Source organism: Palaemon carinicauda, chromosome 23 (genome assembly GCF_036898095.1).
Source record: "Palaemon carinicauda isolate YSFRI2023 chromosome 23, ASM3689809v2, whole genome shotgun sequence".
Taxonomy (NCBI): Eukaryota; Metazoa; Arthropoda; class Malacostraca; order Decapoda; family Palaemonidae; genus Palaemon; species Palaemon carinicauda.
Window position 1 is genome coordinate 111,776,478 of NC_090747.1, and position 15,538 is coordinate 111,792,015.

The 15,538-nt window shown below is 35.5% G+C and overlaps 1 protein-coding gene across 1 annotated transcript in view; it reads right to left on the minus strand.

Annotated features, from left to right (window-relative positions):
* Positions 1-13,226, minus strand: part of LOC137617370 (casein kinase I) — a 33,783-nt gene extending 20,557 nt beyond the window's left edge. Inside the window, exons 1-2 of the mRNA XM_068347392.1 lie at positions 12,986-13,226; positions 5,012-5,118 (exon numbers count right to left, since the gene is read on the minus strand). Of these exons, the coding sequence (XP_068203493.1) occupies positions 5,012-5,118; positions 12,986-13,102 (224 nt within the window). The 5' untranslated portion in view covers positions 13,103-13,226. The remainder of the gene's footprint in view (positions 1-5,011; positions 5,119-12,985) is intronic.
* Positions 13,227-15,538: the final 2,312 nt, after the last annotated feature.

Below are 15,538 nucleotides of genomic sequence, written 5' to 3' on the forward strand. Positions count from 1 at the left end.
GTTAACACATTTTCAACTGCCTTCTTGCAAGGCATATTCACAACAGTATACCAAAAAGGAGTTCTAGTGTAACGTAACTAATAAAAATGAATTAACACAATAGCATAGTCACTTTTATTTTGTTTATAAAAGGGAAAATCCATGGATTTTCAAAATTAGAGTTGCAACAAACATGGGATATTCCAGTTGCTTATCACCCCCTTTTCAAATCCTGCTGTTTTATACCTATGGCCTTCATTGCTCAGGCAGGCAGACACCCTGCTATTCATTCATCTTTAGACACACCACCTGTTGTTATACCCATGACCCGAGTTCTTCATTACATCCCTCTGCTACCACTGTTTGTCAGGGGCACATCCTCTTCTCCCTCATAAGCCTTCAATTTTTGCTCATCAGTTACACTCAAGTCACTATGGACACGCAAGGATGGCTTCTCAGAGGAAAGCTGTGGCTCCATAAATTCTTAAAGCCATTGTTATGGGCGCATCATTAACCTTTTAACACCCAAAGGACGTACTGGTACGTTTCACAACACTCATCCCTTTACCCCCTTAGACGTACCGGTACCTCCTTGCAAAAAACTGCTTTTCACATTTTTTTTTGCATACTTTTGATAACTTTATGAGAAACTTCAGGCATTCTCCAAAAGAATGAGACCAACCTGACCTCTCTATGACGAAAATTAACGAAGTTAGAGCAATTTTTAAAAAATATATTGCAAAATGTGCTTAAAAAAAACACCTGGGGGTTAAGGGTTGGAAAGTTCCAAATAGCTTGGGGGTAAAAGGGTTAACTCATAGCCAGATTCTTGACAGCCACAGCCAGGTACATCAAGTACAAATTATTTTCTTGCCAAATGAGCCAGTGAATTGTTACAATGGTCTATGGTCTTTAGCTCAACATTAGCCGACATTACTCCTGACCTTGACTCATGGTCACCTTCAATGTGAAATATTTCTAAAAAGGGAGGCTTCAAAAAAAAAAAAAAAAAAAAAAACTCAGGACTCTGTGGATGATCCTACCCCCATTTTATACATCTATCTCACACTTATCACCTTAGCAATGTCATACTCAAGATAGTTAAATTTTCAAGGAATTCACTCTCCAAACTGACCTCTGTAAGTTTGGTACAGCTAACCAATTAGAATATTTCCTATTCCAAGTCTTTAACCAAGGAGTTCAGAGAGAAACTGACCTCCATGGCAACCAGAGCAGAAATTTTTTTTAAAAGACTTTAAAGTCTGCCTAACAATGGAAGTCACCCAATAAGCAAAGACCATACAGCTCTTAACTTCAGCATTACCAAAGAAGACAAAATCGATGGTAGCCTGCTCAATAAAAAATGGTTGAACTACATGCTGATGACACTGCCATTTTGACCACAACCAAGGAGTCAATGCAACACATCGTAAGACACCCTATCTTCACTATAACAAGCATTTGGCTTACAGATAAATACATGAAAAACAAAATTCATTGTACAGCAAACTATACTAAAACAGAATGCGTCGATCTTTACTGCTAATGACACAACTGCAAGTGGTACCATTTTTAAATACACTACCTTAGTAGCATTGTTTCATCCACTATTGAGATGAATGATGACAAGCTGGAGAAAATGAAAAGGCCTCAAATGCTTTTGACAGGCTGAAGAACAGTTTTTCAGAACAAATATCACAGATTGGCCACTACTATTCAAGCACAGTATATAAAGCAGTACATATTCATACTCTAGTCTATGATACAGAGGCCTTGACTCTATATCAAAACCATTTTAAGAAACTTGAATATTTTCACATTTCCCATTTTTCAAAAATTATGGAGCTCCCGAGAAAGACTGGATGCAACGCACATTCTGGAAAGAACACGATGGACAAGCATAAAAGCCAAGTGATCAGTATGCTTGAAGAAATACTCCCAAAATTATTTCTATAGGGACAACTAAAAACCAGTCACAGAATACATGGCAACCCTAAGAAAAGACTAAACCATATACAGTAAATGTTAAAGAAAAGCAAACTTCTATTAACAAACAAGAAAACCCTTGCTAGCAAACGTATGGTCTAGAAAATGAGCTTTAAAAAGGGGTTAACTGCCCTTGAGAAGGATCGTACAATAATTCTCATATTAAAAAGGTTGCAGCAAAACACCAGACAAGAGGTCTCAGTAGTCACAAATCCTCATCTGATGTCCAGGTTGGTCTAGAGAGCTAAAGCAATGCACACAGACTACGGGAACCACGGTGTTACGTCTGGGAACTAATATTACAGTCATCATGTACTGAGGAACTTCAAATGTCACCCCCAGTTCCGATGGAATGCTATCAGATTAGAACGGACAGCCTTCCCGTCCCAAAGCCCTTGGTCATATAGAGAGGAGGGTTCCTCTCGGCATAAAAGCACACAAGTGGAAGGCAGGGAACAAGGTTATCATAACTTCCTCCAGTTATGTATCGTAAGGTGATTATCTTTGCTCCAGACGCACTGAAGTTTGGAGCAGAACCTTGGGTTGTTGATGTTCCCCACAATGGGTATTGCCTTCCTTTCCTAGAGATAAGTCCTGCTATTGCCTTGCCTGGTCCCCTTCAAATACTACAGTACACAGAAAGAAAATTGTTTCAAGGATCAGTGAAATGTCTGAACTGGAGGCGACCAAGAAAGTGTCTTTAGACTCCCCAGAGTTCCAAAGTTGCCTCTCTATAGCTCTATTAGCTTTGGGAAGCTAGAAATTAATCTAAGTACTCAGACAATTAAAAAACGTTCTCCAGTTACTCTCTTTCCCGATGAAAACGGTGGAATCCATAGACCCAGCAAAGGGGACAGAGATGCATGTGCATCAACACTCAAAATTAATTCGTTCACTCTTTACAAAAAAAAAAAAAAAAAAATCACGATTTAGTATCTGAAACCATCCCAGCAGGCAAAAATCTATCATCTGATATCTCTAGAGGTTAATCCCTCAAAACCATTTCAAATAAATCTCTCAAGCTCCAGCTTTCTAGACTACAAGATCCATGGAGTTTTGGTAACATTAAAGTTGTTACTAGGCCTTACGCATTGGCGGCATCACAAAAATCTTCAAGAGGGAGTTAACTTTCGTATATACAGACCGGACTGATCTAATATTTAGATGCACAGATGCTTTCAGTCACATTGTGCAACATCGCTATAAAAAAACAAAGGTTCCCTAAAACATTGTTTTGAGCCTTAGCTTTATTGATTTTTCTCTAACTTTCTCTACTCATTCCCTTTGATCCATGCTAGCTTAACTACGCTACACTGCACCAAATTTTACTTCTCTATCAAGACCCAATCTATCAGCCAATACCCCTTGGAATTATAAAATTGAATTCTAGATATGTCTATAATACTGCCAGGTCCACAATAGTACAAGAATTTGTTGCATATTTGATGAAATATGCAAAGAAGAACTTTTCTTAAAATGTTAGTCAAACTTCCCAATGCATTTACAACAAAAGTAAATTAATATTCTTGTAGAATTATTAGTTAAATTCAATGAATACCTTTCTGGATGACATGCCAGTTACAAGGCTCCTTTTATCTCCAAATAAAAAAATTACTGAATGTATTCTTCATACTAAATTCACATAGCCTATGCGGGTGATTAAAATTAGTCTCTGTGACATTTGAAGTTCATAGATCCTTCAGTTCATGAGCTAACACGAAGTAAAACATGATCCCACTACAAAGATCAAATTTCCAATTTCCGCTTCACTATGAAAACTGGATGTAAGTAGTTTTGTAACAGAATGCAACAGAATATATAACCTGAGAATGATACATGATTTTCCCACACCAGTACTGGAGGGTACTGATAATTAGATTCCTGATGGTCTAAATTACTAAATCAATATTGCAGCAACACAATCAATATCCAACTTTTGTCGAGTCCAGAACAAAATGGATGTTGTCATGATACTACATTTAGTGTAAACAAAATCAATTTTAGCCCGCTCTTGACTAGAAATTGAAGGCATGATGAAGACATCCAGTTCATATAAATTGTATCTATATAAAAAAAAAAATTCTGAAGATAATAGTGTATGTAGTCGATACAATCCATAACGAAATATATCCTCCATTAGCTGGCGATTATCTTAAATTATTCGTTACTAAAATTTTTTCCTATTAGATATGGCTGCGTATTATTATAGAGTAAAAGTCAGGGAAGAATGTCATGTTCGAGACTAAAGTAACAGCAAGACTAAAGGTTAGTTTCCGGTAGCACCAACCCCGGTAGTCTAAGTTATTGCCTAATGAGATTAGCTATGTTGTGGGGAGTCATGCTGCAGTTAAATGGATAGAGAAAGCAAGGCGGAAATAGTGCCACTGCTTTTATTTTTAGAAACACATGAAAGATAGTTAAGGGTATTTGATGAAACAGATTATATTTCCAGTACAGTACGATCATGTTAATTAATCTCTATAAGCTTTTAAACATGCTTGAAAGATATTATATTAGCAGTATTATATTTTATAGGTAGTAGGTTGGCCAGGGCACCAGCCACCCGTTGAGATACTACCGCTAGAGAGTTATGGTAGCTATGGTAAGCAGCTCTTCTAGGAGAAGGACACTCCAAAATCAAACCACTGTTCTCTAGTCTTGGGTAGTGCCATAGCCTCTGTACCATGGCCTTTCACTGTCTTGGGTTAGAGTTCTCTTGCTTGAGGGTACACTCTAGCACACTCTCCTATCTTATTTCTCTTCCTCTTGTTTTGTTAAAGTTTTTATAGTTTATATAGGAGATATTTATTGTTGTTACTCTTCTTAGAATATTTTATTTTCCTTTTTTCCTTTCCGCACTGAGCTATTTTCCCTGTTGGAGCCCCTGGGCTTATAGCATACTGCTTTTCCAACTAGGGTTGTAGCTTAGTAAGTAATAATAATAATAATAATACAATCCCGATTATCTCTACAAGCTTGAAAACAAAATATGCTTGAACCATAATTATGCAAAATGTCTGCAACAAGAATCAGCACTCCTAGTTACCTTATGTGAGGAATACCAACTCCCCCTTGGAGAATCTTGTAAACTTTACTCTCATAGAGAAGTTGTGGATGCCTAGCTTTCATGGCTTCCAATTTGATTGCAACTTCCTGAAAAACAAAAACACAAATTAATAATTTACATATTTGAAGATTACTCATATTAATTTTAAAAATTAACTACTGTATATACTACTGTTGTGAATGAAACTAATATTTGCAATACAATACAGTACTCTATATACTGTATATTACCTGTAAAATATCTACCATATCAGTCATTAAGTCCACGTAGGCTAGCCCAATGAAAAGTCACGAGACATAAAAAAATAAAACACTTGCACCTGTAAAATCATAGTATATGCACACTATACTGTATAAGAACACAGGTGTACAACTATGAGTAACCCCTTATAAAGGAAGTTCTGTATCACCCCTTCTTATACATACTTCGAGTTATTCACTTTCATCACCTTACACACATGCAGTGATTCATCAGTCCAAAAAATAAGTATAAAACAGTATGTATTCTAAACTCATATTCCCTAATCAAACTTCAGTTGTTATTAAAAACATTTTAAATCTTTCAAAGTTATTTCCACATTTCATAGCGTACAAACCCATATCATTTACATGTATAATATACTGGAAAGACCAATAGAAGCTTATTGACAAATATAACTAGAGGTAGTTGACAGAAAATGGGATACCCTCGTAATCCAAACACTGACTTAACAAATTCTCAGTTCAGCACAGGTTCAAGAATGTGGTGGGTTTGAATATTTGTAATTTACTCTTACAAGGATACAAACCCACATCATTTAAAGACTCACGCCTTAGGAAAGACATATTACCCATTAACAGAGTAGTATGTTCTCCCCCTAGAAAAGTCAGCTTCCTAGTCAAGTACTTGAGCAGGCGAAGGACAAGGGTCACTCCTGTGAAACCAACAATACGGCTTGGTGTACAGGAGTCTAAAAATGGTGTGTGTGACTATACTCTAAAGAGAACATGGTACCTTCATAAATCATGAAACGATACTGTCTCAACAGACATCATGATGTTAAAAGGCCAATGAGCAAATATAGTATGCTCTATCACCAACCTTCCTCCTCTTTCTAACTAAAAGACTGTCTTAGAACAAAGTGGCTGTTGGGTAACAGTCCGTGTCTGTGAAAAGGAAGGCTACAGGAAAATGTAAAACCAATTGTTGGTTGTTGTTCTGCCTTTCACTAACGTAACGCTTGAACAATGTGTATCTGTCCAACACAAACTTCGGCTGTCATCCAACATACGAGCAGTCACCACACATCCTAATAGAATTATTCTTCAGACTTCCTGTGGGCAACAATTAGAGATAGAAGTAGGCCAAAAATTGTACCCGTACAACCTAGCAGCACGCCGTTAAAAGTGTGTGAACGGAGATGCTCCTGACCCCTGCTAGCACAACTTCCTGAGCCTTGAATCAAGCTAAGGGAAGATATCTTCATCACCCATTTACAACAACATGAAGCTTTGTGCATCCTACTCATGCACTTGTCTCTTCAAGTCACAAAGGAGTAGAATAAGAGACCTCAACAGATCATTAAATGATTGCAGAGCCTCCAAACCTTCATCTACCATAACCTTTTGATATACATGCAGGTGTTGTCCTGAGAAAAATAAAATTTGTTTAGTTAAGTGCCTCATCCTTTCTTTGATGTAATGGACAACAGATTTGTGGGATAAATATCCACCTTTACGCCTAATTCAAGGGTTCCTGTGGGCCAGGGTGAACTTCTCAGAATGAATGACATTCCACTTTGCCATTCTGAGTTTGTGAAGTTGTCAGGACAGCTCGAAGCTTTGTAGGATCATGGAGACCTCTAATGAGAATATCTCTATGTCCTCAGTCTGGAACACCTGCGAATGGGGTGCAAGATAACGTTTTGCCCCAGGGGCGCTTATCTTGCAGAGGTAAACCATGAAGTCTGCAATCCAGTAAACAGCGGCACAGAGAAAAGAAACCTCTTTCACAATACAAGATGCATCATATTCATTGAAATACAACTGCTGTGGAATGTTAGAAAGGTGTGGCGTTGGGATTTCCTGGCTGATGTTCTGATGTATCAGCTCTTCAGATGAAATTGGAAATGAAACCCGTCAACTAACTTTAATTAATTTGACACAAAAGACATGAGAAATAAAAATTCATGGTTTAAAGGAGCAAACTCATATAACAAATGCATCTAGTTGTCCTCTACGTTTCTGTAATTCAACAGATCACCCAACATTTTTCCTGACTAAATGAATTGCTCCATTGCTGTAGTGAGCTATTACATTCATTTCCCTGTAGAGGTAAGGAGTACTTTTCATCTATTCATTTCATTCTATTTTACAGGCACATATTTCATAAGGACCTACATACAGTACGGTACTTGATTTCTACTTTTTACATAGTTGTACAGTGATGGCAATTCACTTTTCCCAACAGGACGTCCACAATATTGTTATTGGAGCCAACCTGCACCTTGACGGTCGGTTCTAGTTATCAAATATGCAGCCCAAAGTTTGTATAACAATCTCCCACTTGACATCAGTAGGACTGATGATATAATGGGTTTAAAGAAGAGACTGAAGAATTTCATGTCTTCAAAGTGTTATTATAACTTGGATTTGACTATTGATGCAGACTACGCTATAGGAGTGTTTAAATTTTGTACCTTAAGTGTGCATACGACAAACAAACCTTGTGGATCCTACAGGGTGTTAGGCTTTTCCATATGGGGTAGGATCAGAAGACCCATCAAATAACGCAATCAATTTTCTTCATATTCCACAGGATACGTGACCCTAGTCATAGTCAATTACCAAGGTTTCTGGTCTGTATTGCTCCCTATATACAGAGACCAGTCCAGACTTGGATATTAGATGGTCTATTTCTTTCCCTCTGTAGGTTTGACATATTGTACGTCAGTTACGACTTTCCACTGCTCATACTTAAGCATTAAATAAAAAATAAAACCAACTTTACTCCGTTTTAACTGACCTTGTGTTAGTTTCTACGTTGTAAATAAAGACGAAGTAAGGAAAAGTACCGTACTTCACATGGAAGCTAATCAATGTAGGTACTGTATCTGTTTGTTTATAAAATAAGATCAGGTTGTTTGTACTTTTTCATGTTTATTACATGTATAGAAACACACGAGTCACTTTATCGGGTGACAATCTGACCTACACCAAAAACCAACTTATGAACCAATTAATAATGTAGATCAGAGTAGTACTGTAGAGTAATCTCAGGTAAATGCAGTCTTCTTATGTGTTGTTTAGATGCTTGTTAAGGAATGTAAGAATAGTGAAGTTTGTGATATTCCTTCTCCCATTAAATTGAACAAGATATCGTGGGCAATTCTGGCGTAATGAAAATGTTTTTCATCCACAAGAGCACATCGTGGAGAGAATTGCTGAATATTTACATGATTTGAGTTAAAGTTTACTCTGGACAGTAAACATTGTGAAAATGGTTCACAACAAATCAAATATCAGAATACACCAGTTCGTGCATTTCACCAGATAACGAGGAATCTCGTACAATACTAATCGACAAACATCCTGAAAATATCAGACCAAAGATCATGCAAAATGTGCTGAAAACAGGCAATTATCAATTATCCTAAAAATTCTTAACACGCCAGAAAAGTCTGTATATATTGCATGTCTCTATAATGGAATTGTTTCAATAATAAAACAGATACTGTAGCTTAATACAGAAAACAATTTTCTGATGGATATGGTTATGAGATACTGTTTATCTAATAGCTTCATTAGTAACAGATCATACAGCTACAATTCAAAGTAAACCATGTGGTACAAAGTAATACCAAGTGGAGTACAATATGCATGTTTACCAATTACGTAATTAATGTATACTGTAGTATAGATTACAGTATAACTCATTACAATATAACACATACTTTATCTAAAATTAACGGAAGACCATTGTAGGGAAACCATAGTTCATTGGTATTTAGTTCTTATGGTCCAGATATAAAGAAAATCCCCTTATAAAAAAAGGCAGTGCCTTAGATTTTATAATGAATGTTTAAATTAATATACAATAATTTAATTCATAGTGAAACTGGTATTCGCATTAAGAAAAGGACAAGAATTAGCTGTTTTTGCCTTTTTCTTTGTATGACAAATGATTGTTGGGGCATAATAATTTAGATATCAATTGATTAAAATGTGAACATTTCATTATCGCAGAGTAGATAGGGTTAGGAACGAAGTGGTGAGGGTGAGAACGGGTGTAAGAAATGAGTTAGCGGCTAGAGTGGATATGAAAGTGTTGAGGTGGTTTGGCCATGTTGAGAGAATGGAAAATGGCTGTCTGCTAAAGAAGGTGATGAATGCAAGAGTTGATGGGAGAAGTACAAGAGGAAGGCCAAGGTTTGGGTGGATGGATGGAGTGAAGAAAGCTCCGGGTGATAGGAGGATAGATGTGAGAGGGGCAAGAGAGCGTGCTAGAAATAGGAATGAAAGGCGAGTGATTGTGACGCAGTTCCAGTAGGCCCTGCTGCTTCCTCCGGTGCTTTAGATGACCGCGGAGGTAGCAGCAGTAGGGGATTCAGCATTATGAAGCTTCATCTGTGGTGGATAACGGGGGAGGGTGGGCTGTGGCACCCTAGCAGTACCAGCTGAACTCGGTTGAGTCCCTTGTCAGGCTGGGAGGAACGTAGAGTACAGATCCACTTTTTGTTTTGTTTCATTTGTTGATGTCGGCTACCCCCCAAAAAATTGGGGGAAGTGCCTTGGTATATGTATGTATGTACTGTTTACGTTTGGGACATTGATTGTGGATTACTGCACATGCTTTGTTTTCATTCACTTGGCAGCTGTTTGTTTTTTATATGACGTAAGCATTACCTGGCTTTTTTAACCCATTAAGAGCTTCCAGATATCTATACACAAGTCCCGCTGTTGCTTCACGAGCTATTTTTTTCCCTCTGCTTCATTTCCAGTATGACTAGCTTCACAAGAAAATATTTCATCTACATCATTAATTGGTTGTTTAAAACCATCTCAGTTCAGTATACAGTGCAGCAATTGTCGCTCATCTTCAAGTATGAAACATCCCTGAAAGAGATCCATATGACTTACACGTGGCAGCTCATTCATGCACCCTTTGCCAGGGCAGAGAAACAAGAGATTGTTTAATTATGAGCAAAGCGGCCACGGCAGAGCAAAGACCATTTCAGGGATAATTTACACTTATACTTTAATTCTTACCAACGCAGATGGTGTACGTAGCACACCTATGTACTGCTTACCAGAAAAGAAGAGCCATATTTATCTATTTGCAAGCATAGAGTCACGGCAGAGCAAAACCATTTGAGGGATGTGATATAAATTATATATAATCAAGATACTTTAATTTCACGCCAATTACACAAACCATATGTTTTCCTAACTAGCTCCTTGTGTTTATTATCCATTTCTGAACACAGCTATTGCTGCATATTACTCGTCGTTGGTGTTTCCCTGCATAAAATGATTTCCCATTGTAATCTCCCATATTTATTACATGGGGGGTAAGAAAACTTATGACTGGGTGGTTTGGTTTGATATTCATGGCCAGATAGATAAAATAAGATCACGAATAGGAAAAATAAAGTATATAGTTCATATTATAAACTATATATTTTTCCTACCCTATTTATCTTGTTTTATCCACTTCTGAGCATAAATATTGGTGCAAACAACCCATTCATAAGTTTTCCTACAACCCCCTCCCTTATATGAACCATTAAGGGGGATCACAGTGGGAAACCTGGGTTATAGATGGGGAAATATAAAAAAAAAAACTGACTTGCAGCAATAATAATGGTCAGAAATGCATAATAAGCATAAGATAACCAGTTGGAAAAATATATGGTTCATGAAGTGGCGTGGAATTAAAAAACATCATTACCTATAATTCATATCACATTCCTCAGAAGGTAAATAAAACAATCGCAGCAGCCATACGAAGAAAAAAGAATAGGAAAAGTTCTGTTTAATGCGGGAATAAAAAATAGAAAAGAATATATAAAGCAGATGTAGAAACAGACGGAAGAAAATAAAGGAACTGGAATAAAGAGGAAAACTATGGAGGTGCCGATGGAAAGGCGAATCCCTCCACCCCGCAACTAAACTGAACTGCTCCGCAATGGCTCACTTCGCAGGCAAATAAAAAATCTCACTGCTCCTCCATTCTGGCAAGTGGCACGTTGATGAGCTGCACACGCCAATCACATGGGTCACTATTTTGGGTATATTTTTTACTTTTAGATGAGCAAAAATAGCTATATAGCCTACTGAACACACTGTGCTTTAAACATAATAACCAAAATATAAGAATTGACACTAAATATCGAAATAGATTGAACTCCATTCTCTGCTACGTCTTCTGAATCTAGTCATGCTCGAACTTAAAAGGAAAAAACTGGCTCTCGCAAATCAACATCAGGGAACTTGTGCAGAAATATTTAGAAGCTCTTAAATGGTTAAAAGAGACTAGTGTATTAACAATTGCATCATACAAAAACCAGAACAGCTGGCGAATGCAAACAACGCATGCACAGTAACCCACCATGTCTTCCTAAAGTAAACACTGGACAGATATACAAATGGAGTTCACATATAAGTCGATAGATAATATTATTACGCCCTAGGCCCTATTAGTAAAACTGAGAAAAATGCTGATTAGCCAGCACTCGTCCATTTCCTATGGTGAAATCTAGTTCCACTAGAAATTAATGCATCCTAAAGCAATCAAGAGGAAACTGAAGACTTTCTTATTCCGCGAGTCCTTTGACAGTGACGATTTAACAGTAAATGAGCAATAGGTGATATGAAATGTTGAATACTCTGAACAAACAAGACAAAACGACAGTGAAGGTCCTGTAGAGAGTAAGGTTCCCCTGCTGCATAGGACCGGAAAAACAGCCTTCAAAGTAGGTAACCCTGATAAGGTATCTCGAACCGGTACGTCAACAAAGATGGTTTAACTCAAAATCGGTTAGACCCTGCTGCTCTGGGTTGCATACAACCTCAATACATGCAGTAGGTAATCCTATGGTCGATTCCAGATTTAAAATTAAGTGTCTTAAGCATAAGTTAGGTTAGGTTACACTATATTAGGTTAGTCTACAGTAGCCATTTTGGGTTATAAAATTCTTGGTAAAATTATAGTTCCGTTATTAGCGATGAAAATAAATAATTTTCGAAGCAAACAGAGTTTTCCTACAGCAAAGTATTTAACGGAAAATGTTGTCCCAATCGTGATAATAAAACTGACGTTAATTTTTCAACAGTATGGATTTGCGGTATCATTGTAGTTACAGTCGGGGTAACCTGGCCTAGGGTATACCTGTCACAATTAAAATTCTAAATTAAGTTTTACAACTGAATAACACCAAATGGTTAAAACTAACGTCAAATCTAAATTACCTTAACCTACCGTAAGGCAAATAAAACCAAAGGTCTTCTTGTAAGTGGGGACAAATTTATAAAATTTTTTTCTTTAAATTTTAAGTCTAAATTATAGTTTTATAACTTAATTTGAGCATCTGGTTAAAACTTATATTACCAAACCTAAATTACTTCACCTACGGTAGGTTAACAAGACCCAAGGTCTCGTAAATATTAACTAAACTCGATAATTTAATTTTACCTTTAAATACAAGAAAAATAACACAAAAATTACACTAAATTAACATGGTTAATTCAGTTAATAGAGACGGTCGTATAATATTACGGTAACGTAACTTAATAAAGCTGGCATTGATACTAAAATTAAACCACGAGCAATTCTGTGTTATCACGTGAAAAATACAGAAATTCTTGAAAATTACACGTAATTTGCATCATAAAAATCACTCTATATATAAAGGAGGTTGTAATAACCTCCCAAGACAATGAAAATATGGAACAGATGACGAGAAATCTTTTTTACCTCCCCATTTGTGATGTTTATACCAAGATAGATATCACCAAAACTTCCACTTCCTATTTTCCTCACAAGGCGATATTTCCCCCCAACCACGAACTCTCTGCAGCCTATAATAGACATTGTGTCTGTTTGGCTTTAGAATAAGAAATATTATCCAATTTTATAGGCTGTAGAGGTAAATACGTTCGTGGTTTCTCATTTGGGACCCCCAACACCTTTCACGCACCAAGATGAACTGATCGTCGTTTACCAACAGACCTGCCAACCTAACTTGGACTATTTTATTTGTTATACTTATTCCTCCCTTATTTCTTCTTCTATTCACATTCATTAATTCTAAATAATTCTAATAATTTTATCTTTCTTAGGCGAGAGTAATTACGGAGCGATATAACGTTCTAATTACAAAATCAATGAAAATTCATTAGGTATAGTTGGTACGCCTGCACCTTCGTTCTTTCCGCATGTATAAGTAAAATGGCGAATGAAGGCCTGGCGGCCCTTGTGTAGGAGGATCTGATCCTCTGTACGATCAGCTGGTACCTCAAAATATCTCTATAAGCAGTTTGATATCCTTCTAATAGGATCCAAATTCATTATTTTCAATGAAAACATGATACTGTACTGTGTTCGCTTTCTAAAGCCCTGCGGGAATTTTAAAATGGATTTAGTTAAACTTTAGAATAATATAAAAGTTAAAGCAGTATTTACTATTATTGGTAAATAAGTTTTTAATTTAGATCTAAGAGAAGCTTATTCTATAGAATGCTGAGAAATTAGTAGAATTAAAAATGGATTTAAAGCTGGAAACTTGTGAGGAGAATCACAAAGAAACTTAAAATATATTTATATAGAAGCATAACGAATAGATATAGACCTATATGAAAACGTTATCTATGAAAAACGGTATATTTAATGTCAATAAAATAAGTCTGAAGGCATAAAACTGAAAAGAAATTGTTTAAAGAATATATATACACGTATAATTTACTTTACATAGAAAACTTCAAATATATTTTTTTTTACCATGAGTGAACCAAAGTAAATTATTTCATGGTGATCTATTTAATCATCCAATTAAAAAAATGGTTTATAACATTATAAACGACAGGGACACGCCCATTCTTAAACCTTTACGGGCTAACAAGAAGTAAGAATAGCACTAAGTATATGCCTTTTGACCTATTATGTAATAAATTATGAAATATTGGTTCAGATGAAAGGTAAGTATACTGTATATATGAACAAATACTAATATAGTTTATTATTATTATTATTATTATTATTATTATTATTATTATTATTATTATTATTATTATTATTAATGGCTATCTTGAATATAATATTATGCTATTATCTTGAATAAATTTTAAATAGGCCTATTTTTCCAGTTTTCCTTACATTTTTCGAAGTTTTTACTAATAGCTCTTGAGTCCACTTACAGCAAAGATGTACTAGTCACAGCCACCCATACTAGGTTGGTTTGCTGTGAGCGATCAGACAAAAATCATCTACCCTCACTAATCCGCACTGGCCAGCGAGGTGATGAAAATGGCCAAACCCCAGACATGACCAAGACATGTCAGGGGCCTTTGTCCTGCAATGGCCTAGAAACAGTTTCATTTGTTGTTGTTGTTGTTGTTGTAGTGTATATATATATATATATATATATATATATATATATATATATATATATATATATATATATATATATATATATATATATATATATATTACTAGCCAAGCTACAACCCTAGTTGGCAAAGCAAGATGCTATAAACAGAAGGGCTCCAACAAGGAAAAATAGCTCAGTGAAGAGAGGAAACAAGAAAATAAATAAACAATATAAGAAGTAATGAAAAATTAAAATAAAATATTTCAAATATTTTAAAACACATTAACAGTATTAAAACAGATAATTCCTATATAGACTATAAAAAGACTTATGTCAGACTTATACTGCGTATATATATATATATATATATATATATATATATATATATATATATATATATATATATATATATATATATATATATATATATATATATATATATATATGTGTGTGTGTGTGTGTGTGTGTGTGTGTGTGTGTGTATTAGTTTCGTTAATATGGTTCTACCATTGCTCCTCTATGTATCAATTGTCAATAAAAGAAATAAGTAAAGCTTAATATTTATTTACATCTACACTTGCGTTTAGCTAATTATGATAATAATAATAATAATAATAATAATAATAATTATTATTATTATTATTATTATTATTATTATTATTATTATTATTATTAGCTAAGCTACAACCCTAGATGGAAAAGCAAGATGCTATAAGACCAAGCGCTCCAACAGGGAAAAAATAGCCCAGTAAGGAAAGGAAACAAGGAAATAAACATACTACAAGAGAAATAATGAACAATTAAAATGAAATATCTTAAGAATAGTAACTTTAAAATAGATCTTTCATACATAAACTATATAATCTTCCTAAAACCAAGAGAAAGAGAAATAAGATAGAATAGTGTGCCCGATTGTACCCTCAAGCAAGAGAACTCTACCC